Source organism: Symsagittifera roscoffensis, chromosome 8 (assembly GCF_963678635.1).
Source record: "Symsagittifera roscoffensis chromosome 8, txSymRosc1.1, whole genome shotgun sequence".
Lineage (NCBI taxonomy): Eukaryota > Metazoa > Xenacoelomorpha > Acoela > Convolutidae > Symsagittifera > Symsagittifera roscoffensis.
Window position 1 is genome coordinate 25,577,926 of NC_087069.1, and position 25,655 is coordinate 25,603,580.

The following is a 25,655-nucleotide window of genomic DNA, read 5'->3' on the forward strand; positions in this document are numbered from 1 at the left end:
CAGAACTTCTCTTTTGCTCATTTGAAAAAGAATAAAATCTATATTAAATAGTTTTAATCAAAAAATTTGATCAAAAAATTGGAATATAATCGATTTTTAATCCCTTTTTGTTGTCTGAGGTCAACATAGGAATCAGTTACAGGAATCTTTTGAAAAGTGGAATAAAATCTAATTTAAACAATTTTAAATTTGATAAAATCAATGGATTATAATCCAATCTTTATTCCATTTCGTTGTCTGAGGGCAACATAGGAATCAATTATAATGATTAAATTCTAGACAACAAACTTCCATTATAATTGATTTCTTTTCACTTTTTGTACATGCGGGCGTAAGCAGCGATATAATCCGTGTTATAAATCCTAACAAATCGAGTTGAGGAAAATGCTTTTTGGTCTATTTATAACTTTGCTATTTGCAAATTATATCAACTTGTTGGAACCTGATCTAAACTATATTTTATGATTGGATAAATTAAATGTTTTACCAATGTAAAGTATTTAATATTAACCAATCATGATCCATCTAACTAACAACCCACTTATTTGTAAGTGCTGAAGTTACTTGTAATTTCAGCACCAGAGAGATTTGAATTTAACTTAGAAATTAGTTGGACTCTCCCGAGCACTTCAGCAGCCGCAATAAACCAGTATACCCTAGATCTATTGAGCCTAGCAGAGACTAGTTAAACAACCTGAGACTAGATAGTATAAGAGTAAGATTAGGATCGGTATTAGACTAAGAAGTTGCACGAATCTATCCGGCCGAAAATAAGATAGCGTGACGAGCAGACGGTGTACCCTATCCGAAATTACTCTATGAGTTACACTTCGGTCCTAACTCATCTGGTGCGACCATAAGTCTCGAACAAGACCTTAATAGATTAGAATTAACCAAAATAGATTAGAAATTAGACAAAAACATTTACAAAATGTTATACGACAATAATTTAATCGAAATGTCTCTACGACTCAATAGATCAGAGCCAATATTCCGAACCATAACAGAACTACCCGGAATTGGAAGAAGACCTCGAACCAAAGACGACATACGACAAAGTAGAAACTTGCCGTATAGTTATATGATAGTTCGGCAAAAGCCAGAACAAACTTTTATATTTAGAATACTACTTGCAATGAATCTAGGTTTCCATTTGCAAACATAAAACCTTGAAGTTATTCTTCAAAATCATTTCAGGCGCTAAACAAATTTATTAATATACAATAACGATTGATAAAAAGATCTAAGATCGTTTTCCTAAAACTCTGCAGTAATATACAAAACATGTTTGAAAAATATTTATTGGAAAATAAAAATAAAAATTAGTAGCATGACAATAAATGGTTAGTAATCATAAATCATCCTGTTGTTCCAGCTTCATCATCTAAAACATAACAGCAATCATAAACCCACTAATATCATCAAAACACTAAAACTTTCCTTTACACACATTTAAAATTTTATTAAAACTTAAATTCACTTAATTTTAAAACCAGATCATCAAGGCTTATCCTTGGATCTTAAATCATTTTCTACTTAATTAAATTTCAAATTTGATCATCAAGGCTTATCCTTGGATCAAACAGAACAACTTTGTTCTCCCCCACCCACTTAATTAGTGTCTAACGACCTCAAACGTCGATTCACTACCCAACCCTTTCTAAAGACCTAAGACTAATAGAAATTTTTAAACAAAACTAATCATTCAAATTAGGATAAACAGTGAAGAACTTCGGTTATTCATCCTTCACTTGACCCCCCCTCTTAACAGACCCAGGATAAATCTTAGACTTAGTAAGTTTAAAATAGTATCTAACGAACTACTCGCGTTCTAATTATACCTGAACCTTGTGGATCGATTTACTATTCTCCAACCCTTGAACACAATCACTACCCCTAAGTAAGATTAAGTAAGTTAACACCTTAACTTATACTAGCCACGAGAAAGTAAAAAATCATTCTTCGGAATCGATATACTTTTCTCTCCAACCCTAAACAAATAGACCCAGGTTAAGCTAACCAAAAAATCGTAAGAACTAACAGTTTAGGAAAATAGAAATCATTTAACAACCTTTTGCATCCGTCATCTTAAACCTTATGTCATTTAAAAACCTAGGAAATAAACAAACAATCGTTTTACACAATTGTGAAATAGATAACAAAAAATACGACCTTGTAATCACACCTCATACACAAACAGTTGGATACATTCGAACAAAACGACAAACACTAAAAAGAAAAATAATAACGAAACAAAGACAAATAACACGAAAAAGATTTTCAAAAAATCGAAACGCATTTTCAGAATCAGAAACCAACAGTTTAGACGAACTCTACAAACTAAAAGAATCAATAGATAAAAATTGCCCAATTCACGATCAATTATATTTCTCTGACTCAGAAACAACTTCAAATTCATCACAAAGAGGAAAAAGAAGAATAAAAAAGCAGTATAAACACAAACCAGTACATTTATACAATTGGAATCAACCAATTCGACACATTAATAATTACATATTAACAGTCATCGAACGAAAAAATGAGCTCAACGCACACTCCAGGTGAAGAAACTCCAGATGATGATGAAATCTTTCCTTTTATAGTAGACGCAGATACTGATAGAGGACAACACATATTTTGTCAAAATTTACTCGTAAATTTATTTGAACCCGGAATCAGTCCATGTAAAACAGAGTTCCCCGATGTAAAAATCAAAAGACAAATCATAGATCACTATCTAAAAGATATATGCAACATAACACAACAGTATGGAATCTACTCCATAGAATTCACCTCAACAAACCATAATAATAGAAAATATACAATTCAAACAGACGATCTTGATTTAGAATTTTCAAAAGTTTTTTCAGAATATATAAAAAGCATCCAATACCATAACTCACAAAGAGCAAACTCCATATTCACCAATGAAGTTTTCGCAATAATATATAGTTATATTTCGATATTAGAAAACGAAATCCCATTAACAAATGTCTCACCGACAGAAACATCTAAACATTTGAAAGTACGACATGAAATCACACTACTCTCTAGTTATTTAAACATCATTAAAGAAAATTTCACGAAAGACGACGTTTCACAACATACAAAACACGATCTACAAAAAATTTTGGCATGGTTCATAATAGATTATTTCACACACAATATTGATTTAATTGCACAAGCAAGAAAAAATTTTAGACCCCAAAATTCGAACGATGATACCGCTATCACAGAACAATCAGATTATGTTTGGGACCCCGAATGGTCTCATCCCGCATTTATAAGCTTTCCACAATCAATCTCAAGTCAAGCAATAGGTACAATATCTTACATAAGAGATTATGTAAGAGTAATACCATTAACAATTGATGCAACACCATTAAACTATAATACATTTTTACCCGATACACAAAATAATAGTTTAAACTCTACAGTTATACACAATGAAAACCTCAATGGAACTAGGAATCTTACTCAACAAGATATCCAGACACCATCACACTTCATAAATGAAGAAATTGTACACACAACAACTACACAACAAAGTATTTCACCAATACGCCCAAATTTAACAACACCAAGAAATACAAATCCTTCACAAACACAGGTAACCTTACAATCAACCGTTAAACCTTCGGTTGCCCCTAAATATTCACATATGGATTACCAAACATACAGACCCATGACAATACCACCAAAAACACGCAAAACATTCACTAGAAACAACTTTGCAGACCATAATTATAATTATACACATCCCTCAAAAACATATAACCAACCACAAAGAAATTTTAACCAATATACAAGATCTCGAAATTGGGATAACCCAATGGCCCAACCTAATTCAACAAATTTCCAAACAAATCCTCCACGGGATCACAGTGAAAATTACCCATTTTTTCAACAAAATAAAAATAAAAAACAGACATCTTATCAAATGGATTATTTATCCTCAGATGATGATTTCTTACAACCAGATATATTTGCACAAAATACTCAAGAATATCGTAGACAAGGAATACAGAGAACACGTACAAATCATAGAAATTTTTCTCCACAACCAATAGATGCACAAAATCAACAACCAATTCAACAACAAAATCCAATTAATACACAATCTTTTCAACCAATTCAACAACAAAATCCAATGACTGCACACTCGTATCAAGCATCACAAATGCAAAATGAAATACCACTCCCATATTATCTCCAACAACATGAAATAACAAGAAACCAACTTTCAAATTTTTCTCAAATGCCAAATGCAGCAGAATCATTACAAATGACAATGAATCCATACCTTATGGGTGGATCATCAATAACATCAAACAAACCTTTAATGGTTTTCACAGGAACAGACCCTGAATACTCTGTAGAAGATTATTTAAATGCAGTAACAGCAAACCTGATTTTAAATATTGGACCTGAACCAATTAATACGCCACTACATCAAAACTGGATACATCGACGCACAGCGTTAATACAAACAACCTTAGATGGCGCAGCCCAAAAATGGTTTTCAGTACTACCTCTAGAAATAAAATCAAACTGGAAAAGATTTACACAAGAATTTTCAAAAATGTTTGACTCCGAAAGAAACAAACAACAACAAAGAGTTTTATGTAATGAAATTCGCAGATTACCAAACGAAACCATCAAGCAAATAGCAGTACGAATCGAAACACTAGTTCGAAAAGGATATTCATTAAATACACATGACTATAAAAACACAAAGATGACAGAAATCTTAATGATGACCTTAACACCACAATTAAGGAAAATAGCAATAAAAAAGAGAGCATCTCATCCTTCTTCAATTCGAGAACCCGATTTAGATTTTCGAAAACTAGTAGACAAATTAGAACAAGCAGAAATCACGATGAAACTAGAAGAAACGGAAAATCTGAAATTACAATACGTTAACAGAACTGAAACGACTCCCACTAATATTAATAATATACAGGAATCAGAGACAGACCTCGTTGAAAAAATCACTGAAATACTCAATATCTACGAAAAGAACCCAAACTTTAAAGGCAAACCATCTTTCAAAAAATGGTGTAATTATTGCCGACGATACGGACATAGTATTTCCGAATGTAGACAAAAACAGCAAGATAATCAAAATAAACCTCAAAAATATAAAGAACCAAATAAATCATTCTATCAATACATGAAAAAAGATCAAAATTTACCGAACAAAACAGTCCACAGCAACAACAGTTCAGGAAAACCACTCCCGAACAATACAAATTATACAAGAAATCAATCACCATATAACTCAAGTTATAGAGGAAGATCACCAGAACGAAGAAACACGTATAATTCATCACAAAATCACTACAATAGACCAAATAGTCGAAATAACTACTCCAGATCAAATTCAAATACACAACGATTTGTTTCTAGATCTAATTCCCAATCAAGAAATAACTACTATCCAAACAACCAATCACGAAATTCATCATACAATAGCAATAGAAACTACTCCTATAATCGAAATAGAAGTTATTCAAACAACCGAAACCAGAATTACCCGAACAATCGATCAAGGAATAACTCATATAATAGATCGAACTATAACAGACCAAACAATAATTACCAAAACAGATCGCGAAATAATTCACAAAATCGACACTCAAGTTATAATAATCGTTATAGAAATTATTCCCAATCACCACACCGGAATAATAATAACTATAATAATTCTAATAATCGCCACAGAAGTAGTACACCTAAACATCAAAGACAAATCAATCAAGTACAGTCAAATCCAGAAACAACATCAGACCCTCCAGGTATTGATGACACAGTAACTGATACGTTACAACTCAATCAAATAAACTGTACATCATCAGATTCAGAAAGTGATACTGAAAACACTCTTTCTATCAATATGATAAAAGTCGAAAATGACTATGAATCTGTTATATATGAAGAACCTTTTTCATCACACATATATGAAAATCAATCAGAATTTCTTCAAAATTATTACACTACACCCATAAATTCCACACCAACGACGCAAGAAACAAACGAGATTAACACTACAGATCAAACCAATAAAAATACCAAAACAAAATGCTTGAATACAAACCACATTTATCAAAATATACAAAAAGAACAACCCAAAGAAAAAATTTGGACAATACCATTTCTCTTAGAAAGCCCAAGAAATAAAGAATTTCAACCACCAGACCTTGAAATAGATTTTTTAATTGATTCAGGAGCAGAATCAAACATAATAAACATCCCCACATGGAATGAAATAAAAACCTTACACCCAAAGTTAATACCTCTTGAAACCTCCAGTAAGTTAGCAACAGCACAAGGATCAACATTGATAAACTACGGAAAAATCCAATTATTTCTCCTCCCCACCAGAACAATGGAACAAAGCAAAATTTTAAATAAGCCATTTAAACAAATATTCCATATCACTGACATTAAATATAATATCATTGGAATACCATTTATTTCGAAGTATATACCAACAATTAACATACTAAATAGTAAAATATTAATCAAAGATAAATATACAAAAACAAAAGAAACATCCTTAACATTTTTTCAAAGATTAAATAAACAACCACCATTCTTTTCAAAATTCTACCCGATATTTAACCAACAAAGAAAACACCTAAAACCACTATCAGGAAATATCTATAATTTTTCAATCAAACAAGTTCACCAATATGATAAAGAACAAAACAAACAAAAATTTTATATGTCAGAATTTGAATTCAAACCTATTCACAAATTTTTCAAAATCACAATCTCATCCATAAAATATTTGAAAAATTCGAATTCCGATATCATTTCCTTACATGTCTATAACAACACACCTTACCAAGTAACATTACCTTTAGGACTTTTAGGATACTGCGAAACCAACGCTACAATATCACCAATACACGAAAAAGCCTACCGCGTAAATAATATACTCCAATTACTAGATATTTGCCAATCTACAATTCTTAATGAAGAATTATCTATAAATAATATAATAAGTAACGAAAACAGAAATACGGATTATTTCACAAAAACTCCATATTTTAAACCTACATTCAACATAAGTAACTACACAGAGGACCAACAGAAATTTTTAACAATGTTTAATTTCCAACATTCACAAATAACACAAGACGAATTCGAAAAATTAGCCAAACAGCTAATTAAATATTCATCAGTCTATGCAACATCAAAATTCGATGTTGGAAAAATCAGTTCATCACTACATCTCCCGTTAAAACCAGACGCAGTTTTCAAAAAACAGAGAGCAAGTAAAGTACCAATTCACTTACATGATAAAGTGAACAGATTACTCGATATTTTAGAACAATACAACATTATATCACCAGTTAATAAAGAAGAACAACCAAAAAGCAACACATTTATCAACCCCGTTATCATTCTAGCTAAAGGAGAATCATTAAAAATCGTTCTCGACGCTAGATACCTCAATTCACTCATAGATGAATCAAAATGTAATTGGCCCATTGAACCAATACAAGTTATTTTAACAAAAATAAACGGCAAATACTTTACAACCGCCGATATGAATAGTGCATACAATCAAATGCCACTAGATGAACAATCACGACGTTTAACACAATTTGTTATAGGAAACCAACAATATGAATTCAACCGCTTATTCTATGGAATATCCATAGGACCAGCAGCATTTTCAGCTTTTATGAGCAAAATTTTTAGACCACTAATACTCAAGAAAAACGCAATCACCTATTTAGACGATGTTTTTATGCAATCACAAACAAAAGACGAGATGTTCAATGTTTTAGAAAAATATCACCAAATACTTCAGAACGAAAATCTGAAGGCCGCCCCCGATAAATCACACTTCTTTTTGACAAGAGTTAAATTCTTAGGACATAATATAGAAAGAAAAACAATCACTCCATTGAAATCACGCATTGACGCTATTCAAAAACTTCAACCACCAACAAATAAAAAGAAAATCCAAGAATTTCTTGGAATGTTAAACTTTTTAAGTAAATATGTTTATAAAATGCAATTATATCTACGACCATTTTATAACATCCTTAGACAACAAAATAATTTTGAATGGAACACAGAACATCAAACACGATTTGAAGAAATAAAGAAACTTTTAACTGAACAAATTTCAAACACAATTCCAGACTCAAATCAACCATTTTATGCAATGTGCGATGCTTCGAACTTTGGCATCGGTGCAGCACTATTACAATCACATAATGGTACAAATAAAATGAACCTCATATCAGCAAATTCTCGATTATTCACTCAAGCAGAGCTACGACTCTCAACTCTAATGAGAGAATGTACAGCCATAATATATACACTGACAGAATATGAATTTCTGATACTTGGATCAAAACATCCAACAGTTCTATTCACAGACCATAAACCAATCATCTTTCTCTTTACACAAAAATCTAACCCAAACCACCGAGTTTACAGATTTCAACTAATTCTAATGAAATTTCCAAACTTACATATAGTTTGGACTGCAGGAAAAAATCTTGCATTACCAGACACCTTAAGTCGAAATACACCACCTGAATTACTTACACGAAAAACAACAGTTGAAATACCTAAAAACATAAAATTCTACCTTGCAGAAAACGAAACATCACCCCGATTGGAATGCAAATATGCAGTAAAAACTGATATTGAACAATCACAAATAAATAATTTACAACATTTCCCACTTTATTTAGATTGTCAAAATAATCATTATGAAGTTGATCTACTTGGAACATCAACTTTCAAACCAATCCCATATTCTCAATGGATAAAAAATAACACCCAACAAAAACGAACAAAACAACACCCGCCTAAAAAAGACCATTTTCCACTAATTGAAAAAGAAGATTTAACTGATAAAATAAATTTATCAGGACCACAAACAAATGATTCAAAATACCAAAATGATTCAATCAGGACCAAAATGATTCAATTTATAAACCACGTCACCAACAGAAACAATTACAGTTTCAACACTGAAACAATATCAAAATCTTGACCCGATAATTAGACAACTAAAATCATGGCACAAATATAAAACTAAACCCGTCAAGGCCGATACAACTATTTTAGGAAATAAAACACTCCTCCGATATTTTCGAAAATTCAATAATACAACAATTAACGAAAATACAGACCTTTTAGAGTATAACCTAAATGAATCTACAGTTCCATGTCTCCCTTTAAGTATGATTCTTATAGCTTTTAATATTTCACATACACAAAATATTAAAGGACACTCTGGATCAGAAAAAACATATTCAAATTTTATACAAAATTTTTACTTCCCAAATGCACCAATTTGGATAAAAGTACTATGCAATGACTGTATAGTATGTCAACTAAATAAACCTTACCCGAATCAAAAACAAATAGCACAAAAACAAGATTTTAAAGGACAAAGCTTGTACTTCAATCATCGTATCTCATTTGATACTAAAGGACCAATTTCACCCTCATCAGAAGGAAACTCCTACATTATGGTAATTGTTGACGCATTTACACATTATGTAGCACTTAACCCAGTACCACATTGTAACGCTTATTACGCTTACACAACACTCTATGAACACTGGATAGCAAAATTTGGACTACCAGAAATTTTAGTTACAGACAACGGTACAGAATTCATAAATAATGAAATTATCACACTATGTCATTTATATAACATTAAACACAAACCACGTACATCTCATGCACCTTGGACAAACGGCTTAGTCGAAGGTATGAACCGTTCATTACAAGAATATCTTAGATGTATCATCAACGGAAATGATACAAAATATACCGAATGGTCAGCAGATGTAAAATTATTTCCCTTAGCGTATAATTCACAAATTACGACAACTTTAGGAATGTCACCATACGAAATGGTTTTTAACCAAAAGCCACGCAAACCAATAATGTTTACAGCAAATTCTCATAAAAACGCACAAGGTTATTGTCAACCAAATAAAGACTCAATTTGTTATAACCTACCTTTACATACACATGATGAAGATCATTTTCATCACCCACAAATTCTTAAACTAGCCTCCGGTACACACACCGAATGGATTCTAAATAGAGATAAAAAACACAATGAAATTGATCAAAAAATAACAAAAAAGTTATTACAAAGACAAAACATTAATGAACAAATCAATTCACGCTTTACACCAGCTTCCGATTTAAAAATTGGAACATTTGTTTTAATACCTAATTTTAATACTCAAAAAGGAATTTCTAAAAAATTACAACCCCTTCGAAAAGGACCATACCAAATAATTGCAAAACCCACTGATGTCACATATAAAATTACCGACTCAAACAAAAAAGAAATCGTTCAACATCGAAACAACCTATTACCTTATTACCCAAAAGAATACGCACTCCGCGAATTAACTCAATTATATTCTTTCACAGGATTAAAAATCATTCAAAATGAACCACATCTGGAAAACACAGAACAAAATGATAACCCCACCGAAAATCAAAACACAAAACCAACCGCCACCAAAAACAATACACAAAACCATAAAGAATCTCCAAAACAAAGAAAAAATAGAAAAATGACAGAACAAATAATACCCCAAGAACAAATCGACAAATCAGAAAATAGAAAAACAACAAGACTCCGAAATCAACCACGTAAAAACTATAAAATATTCATCCCCCAATCTAAAATTTTAAAGAAAGTGGAATTTCAAAAGTAATTTTAACATTATACTTCACAATCTTGAAACCTTCGAAACATTTTTCATTTACATTTTTCAAAATAACATGCTGACAAGTACGTAATAATTCTAGTTCAAAATAGACCAATAGGATTCATCCAATCCGTCACTTTCTCTAACTCAAACTAAGACCAATTAGACGAATCATATAGAACTCCAGGCACATCTATAACTATAACTTTACGACCTCCAGGTCAAAAATAAGCAAACCACTCCAACTTGACAACTAAAATAAATATCACCATAATACCGTACCCCTCCCTTATCTAATAACCCAAAGATCAACAATATTTCCCCAACTCAGACCACGAATACCCCCAAAACAAATTTGATAACTTAGCCTAAAGTAACAAAATGAAGATTTTAATTAGCCTAAAGTATAAAAATCTCACCATACCCCGGATCATTTGACAAACAAAAATAAAGAAAAGACGACCTCCCAGTCACCATGAAAATTGCCCCCAACAATTTTTTACAAAACTCAACCCACTTGTCAAAAAACTAATAAATAATTCGACCACACTAGAAAATCGCCTCAAACAGCAAAAAATATTCGACCAAGAGATCATTTCTTAAATGCTCTTCTCTCAAACAGTTGCTCAAATACTTATAAATTTTAAACATTTTTTTTCAATACTTGAAGCCTTTATAATATTTCTTTTTGATATACTTGAATCTTTTCTAATAATCCTAATCATTTTTTGTAACATTTTTTTAATTTTCTACACGATACTCGAACTATTCCTCCAACTTTCCAAAACCCTTGATTATATCCACAGGTACGATTTTAACAACTTGTCTAAATGATACGAACAATTTTCAGTAGAACCGATATTTTTTTATTGTTTGTAATTTTCATAACATTTTTATCATCCCTCATTTTGACCATCTGTAAATGTATAAAGAAAGCAATCCTCACATTTGCCCTAGCAACAGTCCTTCTAATTCTTTTTTTGGAAGAATATTATAATAAACACAAAATTTCTCACTAAAGTAATAATTCAAAAAACCATCAAAAATTGCTACCCAACAGTCACAGAATCAGTCTTCACCGACATCATCCCAAGATAGCCAAACACCACCTTCAACTACTCAAAATCCTCAAACATCTACACGAATTTCTTTTCAAGACAATCCATACACTTTTGAAGAACGACATACTCGTTTATCAGAACCACTAGAACCAGTTCAACGACAAGCACCTTTAAGCGAACCAACATATAACCTATATCCAACACTACCACAAGAACTAAGCAGAATAAAAAATTCTAGTCAAAACCAAAATACAGTCGAAATAAATAGACAAATTATACATCCTCGACGAAACAGAAATTTTCAAACTCCCCGAGTTCATTTTGATATACCTCAATCCCCATCACAAAACACTCCAGAAAACCCCATTGGTATATTACCAGAAACCCCTACGCTTCTTTCACAACGTAGCACCTCAAGCCTACCATCAGATTACTTAGGTTCAACACCAACATCTGAGCAAATACGTGAAAATCCCTTTAACCCCCCAAACCAGGCATCACGACTACCATATTGGACTACACATTCATTTACACAAGGTGAACCAAATTTAGTCAATGACCCCATAGATATTTCTACGGATACAACAACATCCTCATCACTACCAGAAACATTATCACTACCATCAACACCATCAATAAGCCAGTTTTCACCACCACCCTTTAACTTAAACTTTCCAAATAATCTCGACGCCAGATATCGAGAACAATCATCAATAAATATTCCTTTAAGACTAGATTGGAATACATTCACAGCACCTCCACCACTATTTGGACAACATCAAGAAAGTAACCGCCTTCATAACTGGGCACTTAATAGATTACAATATCGCCAAGATATTCACAACGATATCCGTGATCACAATATTCAAATACTCCAACAAAACAGTTTACAATTAAAGTTTGAAATCACAGTTAAGTTAAATAATATTACCCAACATCCCTACCCATTAAATCCACCTAACATAACAGCTCAATCACTACCACCACCGTTTATAACTACTGAAGTAATATACAAATACGACAGATATACCAAAAACACAATTGGCTACATTACATTTTATAATCCATACTCAGGATTATCATACACATGTATATTCTAAAATTATTAATTTTTCTCCAACTCCCTTTTCTAGTAATCTCAAATCAAAACATAAACCCTTCTCCTCGTACAGGACCACAAGATTTACTAGTAACACATTACGATTGTGAAGAAAATGAACAAAAAACACTACATAAATATGCAATAAATCAAGTATCACAATGTGAAACAGAACCACAAGCTATAGAAACCACAGATGTAATAGCAACGCTCTATTCAAAAGCCCGAGCAACAACAGTTACAGGTTATAAATTCACAGCAACATTTTCCGAAAAGAAAGTACATTGTTCACAAGTCTCGAACGGAAACAAAAACCGACTTGACCATGAATCATTCTATCAAAGTAATATAGAACGTCTTTTACATCTCAATCCCGACGATTGTAAAAATGAATTACTAAGACTAAACATCACACAAAATAAAAACTCCCAAAGAAAATTAGTTAATTTTCAAGTTTTTTCAGACTCTGTACATCAATCACAACTTGAAAGACACCAAGGACATATAAAACTAGACGAAAAATACCCGTATAACGGCGCACACGGACGATTAACCTATGACCTACACGATAAACATTGGATACCACACATTGGTATAAATGACCCATCAAACTGCAAAGCAGACACAAAAAATAAAGGATACCAAGAAATAATGTTTTTCGATTGGAAAATACACCTCGAAAAAATACAACTAACACGAGATTTATCAGATAACACAATGATCTATCAAGGAATCCGATTACCTTGTAAAAATGATCAAGGTTATTGCGACCCTACAACGAGAACACAAGCAACAATTGTTTGGTTCCCCGAAGATACATGTACAACATTTCAAGTAGCAAAAATACACGCTCGTATGATAAAATTTCACGAAAAATATTTTATACAATCAATTCCATATGAACAAGTCCATCCATCACGAAAACTAAGTTCTAATTTTAGAAACATAGACAATATAGAAAACAAATTGACACGTTTTCAAATATATCAAGAAACAGAACTTGCATGTAAATACAGGAATCCACTTCACAGAACACAATACTCTGAAATATTAGTTGAATACGAAAAAGGATTCGACATGACCACTGGAAAAATAAAAATCGACCCATATGCCACAGGTCATCCTTTAAACGAAGGAACATCCTATATACCAGTTAATTTTCAAAAAAGCAACGGACAACCTGGTGGACATCTAAAACCTCAGGACACCAGAAGCACACGCTTACAAGAATTATCACTAATGAACACTACATATTTCGGTAATATCCACTATGATATTCATTTAGATATGAAACTAGATTATACAATTAGCCGAATTTTTCAAGAAATGTCACTCTCCGAATTAGAAACACTACACCAATTATGCGAATTAGAACGAACACAAATATTACAATCACTTGCACTAGCAGTATTAAAAATACCCTATGCAGGATACTTATTATCTGGAAATAGATCAAATTTTTTAGACTATGAAGGAAACATCTTATGGTTTTATACTTGTACTAAAAAAGTATCACCACTATACGTTTTTGAAGATAAACGATGTTATAAAAGAATCCCTATCTTTTATAAGAATAAAGTACATTTCGTGGATACACTTTCACGAAGAACCTATTTCTGGGATACCGCAGTCCCATGTGGATCAGAAAACAGCCACAATGTAGTACAACTAAACCCTGATGAAAATAAATATTATCTTCTCACACCATATCCCACATTAATGCAATCACTCAAAAAATTTTCACCAGAAAGCATTCGCGCTATTGCTCGAAACCCAAATATAGACTTACAATCAATAGGAATCTATTCAAAATCAGATATTCAACATCACATTAGAACACAACAATTCCAAGAATTATTAACACAAATGGACACTATACAAAGACAATCAATAGACCAAAATTTACGCAAACTTGCAGAAACCGCAGGATTTGCCGATATCTACACGCAAGACTATAGCGGATATTTTAAAGACATTAAAGATTATATATATCTAAACGGTGAAAAATACCGTCCCCAAGATATATCACCAATTAACATTTTTAGCTTTGTTACACTCAAAAATGAGATCCTCGATTTTCTAGGATGGCCCTACTACATCTTAGAAAAATTGACTATTTTATACGCAATGTTTAACTTTATTGGATTTCTTTTCTCACTTTTAAAAGGAATCTACAACACATGTGCTATACACACACAAGTAAACAGACAAGCAAGTGTAGCACGCATACTATTTGCAGGATTTTTTGGAATCTTTTCTACATCTATAAACAAAATTCTTTTAGACGCACAAATAAAAGAATATAACACAAAAATAACAACACGACAAAATACATACGACGAAGAACATAACAATGTAGACATAACGCCAACGGCACCACAATTACCAGCCCTACCAAATAACCATCCACTATCCCTAGTCCCACGAAATTTTCGAAACTTAGCCATCACACATAATCCAAATTTTCGACTCACCACATCACAAAGTCCCATTCAACATATAATGACACACCAGTCACAAGATGATAATACTTATGAACAAATTATTGAACAAACCCATACCACCGCTTTTCAGTCTCAAAATAATCATTTTTTTAGCCCACGATGAGCCGCCAACTTGGATCACTACACCGATCAAATTCCCACCCAACCATTCTTACCTCTCCAATCCCAATAATACCACTTTTTGCTTTTCCGCCACCCGACTTTCCATCTAGTAATGTAACATCAGGCATGAATTCCGACACTAATTCACACATCTCAGTTTTATATTCCATCTCACAACTCAATAACCCGAATATTGAAACCCCCGATGAATTCGCCGACTCAGAACCATCCCCATCCAATAATTTTCATAACTCTTCTAATTTTTCTCAACCCCCTTTTCAACCCATATTATCCAATAACCCTGACCCAATTACTCCCACACCCTCTTATGCTTCCCAAGTTACCCCAACCTATTCCTCATACCATTCTGACCAATCATCTCATTCTCCAGACACCCCCCGAATCTCCCCAGAGCTAGATAATTTTATTACCCTCCAACAACAACCCTACCACCTTAATACCCCAACCATAAACCAAATCTCCTCCACTATAAATTCATCCAACCCCCCTACCCCTACACCCTCTTCAAATTATACTGAATCATTAGCACCATCATCCACATCAACAGAATCTTCACTCAACACTAATAGAGCTTACCGCACTTTTAAAAGAAAGTTCCCCAACCATCCTTTCCCAGCAAAACCAGGAACAGCCCGTGAATACATCAACCACCCCAAGCATACTAACACAAAAGAATTTTTAGCCATCACCTTACCCTCATTCCCACAATACACCTTAAACACCCCCCACGACACTAACGAAACACGCAACTTCGTAGATGAATACGTTTTAATGCCCACTCTCTCTTGGACCTCATATTATCATTTCACTAACCCTCTTTGCTTACCTTTATCTAACACTCACATCGATATAGAGCGAAATACGGACATGCTATATCGACTCACTACACCACTAACACCTAGACAATTTACTTACGTTGGATATAAAAAATCACTAAAAACACACACTGCACCTAGAGCTAACGAATATACACTCGAATACTATGATCACAACATCATCAGAGCTAACCAAGATCAATTCTTAGACGACGATCGCTTCGCTAATCCACAAATTACCGAGAAATTTTTCATCAAGACACCATATATATTCACACTAAACATCTTCGACCGAAAGTTTGATCACATTATTTCAGAAGCACTAACAGACACACAAGCATACGAAAGTTTTAAAGAACGCTTCCAAATATTTTCACTAACCTTTCATTTCCTTGCACCACACGAAAGAGATTTACACTGCTCACACGATATTATGTTGCGCACTAAACAAACCCACACATATAGTTATTATCGCTTCATCCAAAATCACTTTGACCTACACACACCCTCTAGACAACCACACCATCGTTTTCAATTCATTAATTCCAAATACACTTCACCATTTTTCCTAAATTTCACATATTGCATTAAAGACACTAACCTCCATGGTATTCTTCGTAATTATGACCCCATAACCCAAATGTACATCTTCTGTCCCATTACCAAGACCTTCAACGCCGAAGAATCCCGACCCTTCCTTATCCCGCACGAGTTTGTACAACCCATAGAAATCCCAATTTTAGAATTCATCCACAACACTAAATTCAATCACAAATTATATAACTTAATCCAAAACACACCTTATGAGTTTGCAGTTGGCACTGAAGAACTAACCACTATCAAGGCACTTCAATTGCTTTGGCCACTGCTTCAAACTAAAAATATCATCCGCATCTTAGCTAAACTACTAACAACTTCAGAACTAATTCACGACATCTTCCCCCACGGTTTTTTCCCCGACGACTAACAGGTAAGTATGAATTAAATGAATATTACTAACTAATTAAATATTAAAAAACTCACCATACTTTATTCATGTTTTCTTTAGATTTTTAGCCTTCATCCGACGATCACCTACAAAAACCACAAAAAACAAATAAATATTGCAAATTTCATCAAACAGATTTCAAAAATTCTATTAATCTCTTACACTTATAAATTTATAAATTTAATACCAATGCAGTAAATTCATTTCTAAAATTTTCCCCCACAAGCAGTAAATCTAATTATGATGAAAATTTGTATCTTAATATTCCCCCATGACTAGCAGTAAATTTCTAAATTCTATGTAGTAAATTAAATAAATGCAAATGCAGTACTAACCTTTTGATATTTTCATTCATTCGCACAGAAATTCTATCCACACTCGCACAGCTCACCCACGAAGAATTGTTTAAAATAATGAATTTCAGTTTCAAGTTTTCACACTCAACAACTCTAACATATAATAACATGTTTCAAACTTTCCTTTAACCCGGTTGGAAAGGAATCATATACTAAACAAAACTAACCAACGCAGCTTACTAAATACCACAAATCATAGAATAACAGCATGACTTAGAAAAGGAAACCAACGGTACCCAAACCGGATTAACCCAGTTTAAAACTGGATAATTTATTCTTTTGAAGACTATTACAAAGTCTTAGAAAGAAATAATAAAACACAAAAAAGTCGAAAGACAAACCCATACCACAAACAATTTGCTTTTTGGAAAAAGTACATAACCAACAAGACATAAGTAAGACCACAACAAACCCAACATAAAACGTTGTCACATAACAGGACCCCTCACAAAAACCGCATGAAATCATACTCCCACTCCTGGCCTAACCCACCAGGAAGGACGTCCTGAGCATGCTCTATAGCCGGCCTAACCCACCGCGCTACATCCACGCTTTGTGACCACACCACTATTTTTAATAAGAGCTACTCAAGTGTGAGTAACTCTTCAAAATAACCGAACTAAAACAAAAAGCTTTTGTGAAAACAACTAACTAAAATCATTATTAAAAAATATTAAACTAATAAAAGTTTTATAAAATGTAAAATCACATGATGCAATATATAGATCAGAATACAACACCAAGGACGAACATCAAAAGACAAGACGACCCCACTACACTCGAGAGAGAATGACCAACTACAATCGATATGCCGCTCACAATCACAACTCAAAGGATTTAGAGTACGACTTGACCTCGCAGAAAAGGACTTCATTGAACTAGACCAATGACCACCTCGATGTTCAAGTATACGTACAGATCCGAGTAACCAGGCATCCCCTCCACGCACAATCTCCACGCCATTCCCAAACTAGATCATACACAAAAGAAGTTCTCCACGCAGAACAGAAAAACCTGACATAGCAAACCATTCTGAAATCAGATTTGAGTTTGTTGCAAAGACGTAGTCGTTGTCACTAAAAGACACAACGTCTTATGTCTCTAACTCCAGCTTCCTGGAACTTCCCTAACAAAAGAGGAAACGGAAGAAAATTATGATGTTCGCCAAAAACAAACGTCCTTCATCCATCCTTCAAATTGCAGAAGAACTATTCTAAAAAACTCTGTAAAACCCGGATGGGTGGAACCTGATCTAAACTATATTTTATGATTGGATAAATTAAATGTTTTACCAATGTAAAGTATTTAATATTAACCAATCATGATCCATCTAACTAACAACCCACTTATTTGTAAGTGCTGAAGTTACTTGTAATTTCAGCACCAGAGAGATTTGAATTTAACTTAGAAATTAGTTGGACTCTCCCGAACACTTCAGCAGCCGCAATAAACCAGTATACCCTAGATCTATTGAGCCTAGCAGAGACTAGTTAAACAACCTGAGACTAGATAGTATAAGAGTAAGATTAGGATCGGTATTAGACTAAGAAGTTGCACGAATCTATCCGGCCGAAAATAAGATAGCGTGACGAGCAGACGGTGTACCCTATCCGAAATTACTCTATGAGTTACACTTCGGTCCTAACTCATTGTACTTTACATAGCGTGTGAGGTGATGAATTTCAAAAAACTCAAAACTTTTTTGAAATTTCATCAATCATTTTGATTTAAGCAACTCTCTTTAAAAATTTTACTACCGAATAACTATATCTTTCGTTTAAACTGGATTTGTTAAATTGTAATTTTTCTAATATAAATGAGACTGAACCTGTTTTAATACGTCTAATCCCGCAATAAAGTTAGAAGTTTTATTTGATTTAAGAAAGAAAAAGGAAATAGCGTGATTCGCATTAATGACCCGCCGAGAATTTATTAAATTAGCTAGACAACCTAATTTTCAAGCAAGACAACTAAATGGAAAAAGTTTCCTTCCATCTGTACTGCAAGCATCATTTTAAGTTCTGGAAACCATCCGAGAGAAATACGTTGTTACTGTGACCCTAGGCTCTCAATCTTATGGTAATATATGTTTTAGCGAGGCAAACAGTCCTTCCTAGTGCTTGTGTTTGTTACCCTCGTAAGCGTTCTGATCTGGAACTGCAGCGACTCGTATAATGTAACCTACAATAACGTCCAGTTGACCTTGAATCGAATGCAATCATCAACCACATGTGCAAACAAGAAGACAAACGTCGCTTTAGTCAAAGTTCACAAGGTATGTTCCTTATACCCCCCACCCCGCCAAACAATTCTTCTTGTCAATTTTTAATTGTTTTTTTTTGCTGTATGGATTCTTAAAATGTATAAAAGTCTTTATTAGACCATACTAGAGTGGAGAAACTATAGTTTTGGTTGGAAAACTCTCAAAATGTACAAAGTTAGAAAAAAAGTTGAATTAATTTTTTTTGGAAAGTTTTGGCTGTGCTGCAATTTCAAAAACGGAATTTCAGTAAGTGTAATTCGAGCCATTTTTTTCAAATAATGTTTTCCACTTTGTAATCTTAGTGCGTGAGTGACCTTATGGCCAAGATGTTGATGCGGTTTGCGGAGAAAAATCACCTGGAAATGCCCTTGAACAATACAGTTACCTACATCAGGTAAGATTCTGTTTCGATACCAGTATGGTAGTTGGGTTCCTAAAACATAGATGAATCCCACAAGAAAAAAATATGGCTCATATCTACGGCAATAATATGTGCAATTGTGTCTTGCGTTTTTGAGGTTTTAATGAAAATGGTGGGACCCATTTTCTAGACTTGCTTTTTCGAGGGACTCAACTATCATACTTGTATCACTGTTTGCAATGTTTGGAAATCTACTGATATCAGAAGCAGAGCTAGGGAGGGGGCGCACCCTCAGGGATCAGACACATCTCACAACTCAAAAAGTCTCACTTTTATACTTTACTTTACTTCACTCATTTTTGGCCAATACTTCATTTTTTTTTCTAAAAAAGCCTTCAGCGCAACTGTATGTAAATTTTTTGAGGAAGCACGACAAAAAAGCAAAAATTTGGTTAAGTTTTCCAAAATATTTACCCAATTTAAATTATCACTTGCTGGAGATAGAATCTGATCATAACATATTAAAACGGGTTCCGTTACTTCATTTGTTTTCACTTCTTATGTTTCAGCTATCCCTCAGATGCTTTCAGATCAGTATTCAATTCATCCGTTGAGCCTAATACGTATCAGGTAAATATTTATCAAGATATTCAGCAACTTTAAACGTTTGTTTATTTTTGCTTAAACAAAGATAAAAATTATGATTAAACAATCAACGTTGTTTAAAAATGTAGCACTGCGGTTGCAGCAACCTTAAGCGGAAACATAGTTTATTACTGCATTTGCAGTCCAGTGTATTATTGGTGCTTTGTAATTATGTTATTGATTATTGTTACTTATGTATAGTCAAGGTCAGTGTTGCTGTTTTCAGAAGATTACTTTTTGGTCTTTTCAGTTCGCCATAAGAAGATATGGAAATCAGCTATTTGATCTTAGCTACTGTTAAAAGCGAGAAAACAAACAAAATTTTAACTTTTGAATTCAAACAGTTGATAACTATTGTTTTGCCTCTAAACAAACGAGTAGCTGCTCTGGGTTGCCACATGGCGCACCAGCAGGATTTTTGTCACAAGACAGTAGGACTGACATGGGAATCCCTGTGTTCTGGACCACAGGTAATTCAGACCCACCGTGGAATTTCAAGATATGGCCTGATCAATTCTTCATGGCAGTAATAGTAAAGGGGAATGTAAATTCAGAGATCATATTGAAAGATCCAAAACCAGTCATAGAGGAACCAGAACCGAGGCCAAAAACACCCCGAATGGGCGAAGATGCTGTTGCGACAGTAGCTCGCGAACCTCGAGATAGATCAGCAAATTACCGTGTAGCATCTGAAAATGCAGAAAGAAGAGAGACATGACCAAAAATAGGTCACAACATCTATTATAATGAATTACAAAAACGCCCGGTATCGAGATTGCTTCTCTCCCTAGGAACATGAAGAAAGAAACGATTTATACAGAGAAACTCTGACGCAGAAATTTCGAAACTGGAATACAAAGAAATGGTAATACTAGCCAAAGCTCTGTTCGAAAAATATCGAGTTTTACTTACGAACGATACAAATTATTCAACAGAGCGTAGGAGACGGGAGAAACTTTGGAGGCGTTCCATGCAGCTTTGACAGCTCAGGCAGCGAAATCAGAGTTAGGTGCGCTGGAAAATGAATTGGTGGAAGACTTATTTCTTATCTATCTCCCAATGAAGAGTCCACACTCCAAGATACCCTTAAGTTTGAAGTCTTAAAACGGGCATTAAAATGTGAGTAAAGTAAGCAAACAACCCAGGCATTTCAAAAATCGAATACCAATGTTGCATCAGCAATATCACGATCTGGATCACAAATCAAAATCAAACCGGAACCAATACTAGCAGAGGACAGGCAGGTGAAAGATACAACCGAGACCAATTTAGAAAAAAGCAACCAGAGAGGAGAGCAATGGCAAAGAACAACACAGAAAGGAAACCATGTGGAAAACCGTTTTTAGAGGGACAATTAAAAAAATTGCCCAGCAATGAAAAAAGTGTAAAAATTGTAACAAAGCAAACCAAACCACTTCGCTCGGTTGTGGAGATTTCAACAAGAGAATGAGATCACTGAAGCGACAGAGAGCTCTGAGGAAGAGTGCAGTTTGATACAAATTTTCGATTCATGTGAGGCTGGAAAATAAGGAAAAGTGGATTAGAATAAGCATTCTATTGTAATACTAAGGGCTTTAGAGGCGGACATACCTTCTGCATGATGGGAAGAACAGGAGGCCGCATTCTTAAAAACTGAGCGACGTGCACGATCCATTTTGGAGCTCGATCTTCAGAATAGAGTGAGGATAAGTACTACACCATACCAGCCACAAAACAAAAGTCCAGGTTTGACGTGCTACTGTGCGAGCAGTCGGAAAGTTGGAAAAACAAATTTTATTCAAAAAAACAAGACCTTTCTGACCGTCCAGGACGATCTGTAAATCACGTGGTTAACACTAAATTCAAGTATCTATTGTGCCCAATTCAGGAAACGGGCAGAAAAAAAACCGATACATATCCAAAGCAAAGTTGAAAAAAATTAACAAAATTTTTGGCAGAAGGCCATATTCAGCGACTAGATAAATGCACAAGTGATTGTTTTATCGCCCCATCGTAATTACAGTAAAACAATCTGACCTCTTTAAACTGGAACTAGATGCAAGGAGCAATAAACAGAAAGTTATTCAAAAATAAGTATCAGATGCCAAATATGGATGAATTACTAAATAGGGTCAGTTTACGGTACTTGACTTAAAATACGCTTACAGTCAACTGAAAATGACCGCAGAAGTTGCCAAACAAAGTTATTTTAAGATAGTGGGAGGTCAAGCGATCGGTACTTATAGACTTCTATCCGGATTCTCTGGTCTGGCTGATATGCCAGCAGAATTTCAAAATGCAATGGATTACATCATTAACAACGCAAAAATTACATTTTGGTTTTTGGATGATATATCATTAGTAACCAAAAGAGCGGGAATCGGAACACGAAAAGCTGGTCACAGAGGTATTAGAAAAACTGAATCAAGAGAATTTATCTCTCAAATTGTCTAAGTGCGATTTCTTTAAAAATGAAGTAAGTTGACTGGGACAAAAATTGTCAGAAAACGGAGTTACGCCAAAAATCACAAAAAACGGAAACCATACTGAAATTAGGGCATCCAAAATGGTTGAAACAGCTTAGGTTATATTTGGGAAGTATAAAACATCTCTCTAAAATTAAAGCAAACGCAGCAAATCTGACGGACAAACTCCGACCACTGTTACAAGAAGAAAATGAGAGAATATTGAAAAATTTAAAAGTGCTCGTAGAAAAAAATTGAAGGGGGGAAAACACTCGGAAAAATTTGAGGAAATCGAAAAAGCAGTAGCTAATATTACAAATTTGAATTATTACGATTTGTCTAAAGAAACACGGATGAAAAGTGACGCCAGTCATAGCGGACTGGGTGCGGCTCTGAAGCAAAAAACGGAGGAGGTGGATTGGATTCCAATCTTAATTGCTTCACGCTATTTAAAAAGTCAAGAGGAAAATACTCCAGAAGTGAACTGGAGCTGCTGGCAGTCGTTTGGTCGGTTGATCGAATTAAACATTACTTCTTAGGGAAAATGATTGCAATAGTAATCGATCATAAAGCATTGACATTGGCCTTAGAAGGCAATTGTTCAAAAAAACTTATCAACCGAAACTAACACGTTGGCTAGATAGGTTATCAACATATCAAGTCAAAAGAATATCTATTCCTGGAAAAGACATGGGAATTGTTGATTGTTTACCGAGACAACCGAACAGTGATCCGTGGCCGACGTCAATGTTAGATGAAAAATTGAATGTTTTCACAAAGCGCTCGACTGCTTATACAGTAGGCTTAGTGATACAGCATCGCTCAACCGGAGCAAAAAATTTCTAGACTATTCTATGCATCAAAAGAAATCAGAAATTTTGAGGTCCAGGCACGGTTGCAATAGCAACCAAAACGGTCAAGAAACGAGCAAAGCTCGACCATAACGAGAATTTTCCCAACTCACAACTCTCAAAATTTCATAATACATTGTCACAAAACAGTTTAGGCAATTTCTCTAACACAATTTAATCAATTTTTTATATCAGTGGAAAAAACACCTCAGTCGGAACAAGATGGAGAGTCAAAAAGCGAAAAAAAAATGGTCAGGATCGAAGATGAAAGGAGAACCGTTGATAGAGAAAGAATTACGGAGGAATAAGCGACAGAAACGACGTTTCATCAGACATGCAAGATAAGGAGCAGAGCTCTGGACAGATCGGCATCTGAAAGTTGGGAAGAGGATATTGCCATTGCACGAGCAGTAACGTGGGACAAAGACGAAAAGAGGCGGTTAAATTGCTATCATTTCAGGACTTGGTTAACCGAGACATGAGAGAATACCCAGGAAATATCCTAGAATCAGAAACGGCGACACAAATGATCACTGGCAGCCTTAAAACTAGTTGCGATCACAGTAAACCAACAACGAAGGCAATCATTAAGGTGGACTTAACAGCAAAAGACAATGATTATAGCCCGGAGGTGAGTCTTGCCCGACCGCCAACGCGAGTCAAGCATAATTCTAAGAGGGAGGATTGACAAAACGAATAGCTAGGTGACGTGGGAATCTTCAGCCTGTCAAAACTGTTTGACAAGAAATAGTTAGCGGAGCTCATATCCGAAGACGTATGGATGGATTGCTTAAGATGGGTCATAGAGCGAAACGACCGGGCAGGATTCGAACTAATGGTTCCATGAACGAACCCGCTCTGAAACCAGCTGTCAGTCCTTGACGACTGCGTATTAGTAGATAATAGACTAGCAGTTGCAGGACAACTCAGAACTGCCGTAATGAAGAGAATCCATCGAGCCGTCCGGGACAAGAGGCAATGCTCAATGTTTCAAACTACTTGTGGTGGCCAAAAATTGCATAAGGACATCATCAATCGGGCCGAGGAGTGCAGGAAATGTATTAGATACGGTAAGGATGCAAAATATATAATCCCGAAAAACGCTTCAAAACCTCTTCTACTTCCCTCGCAGCCGGGTCACGAAAAATGTTCTGTTGGATTCTGCAGGCCCGTTATACGATCACAAAGATCTTGCATCGACAATCATGGTATACAGGAGTCAAAAAACAGGACTAGTTTTCGGTGTTTAAAGAGAAGGCAATGAAAAAATTTTGTCCAGATAATAACATTGAGCAAAAATTTTGCCCGGTGGGTGACCATCGCGGTTGCGGGTTGGTCGAAAGAACATTTCAGACAATAAAAAGAAGACTCGGGGTTATGTTGATCGAAGAAAACGTGAAGTTGATCAAATTCTGTCTCAGTAC

At 34.4% G+C, this 25,655-nt stretch overlaps 3 protein-coding genes across 6 annotated transcripts in view; all 3 read left to right on the forward strand.

Annotated features, from left to right (window-relative positions):
• Positions 1-25,655, forward strand: part of LOC134853411 (serine/arginine repetitive matrix protein 1-like) — a 458,950-nt gene that overhangs the window by 35,979 nt on the left and 397,316 nt on the right. The gene's annotated exons all lie outside the window — the stretch shown is intronic.
• LOC134853413 (Golgi-associated PDZ and coiled-coil motif-containing protein-like) overlaps positions 1-25,655 on the forward strand; it is a 340,830-nt gene that overhangs the window by 35,979 nt on the left and 279,196 nt on the right. The gene's annotated exons all lie outside the window — the stretch shown is intronic.
• LOC134853517 (galactosylceramide sulfotransferase-like) overlaps positions 1-25,655 on the forward strand; it is a 55,267-nt gene that overhangs the window by 9,818 nt on the left and 19,794 nt on the right. Inside the window, exons 2-4 of the mRNA XM_063869515.1 lie at positions 19,763-19,942; positions 20,233-20,324; positions 20,861-20,921. Coding sequence (XP_063725585.1) covers positions 19,763-19,942; positions 20,233-20,324; positions 20,861-20,921 — 333 coding nt within the window. The remainder of the gene's footprint in view (positions 1-19,762; positions 19,943-20,232; positions 20,325-20,860; positions 20,922-25,655) is intronic.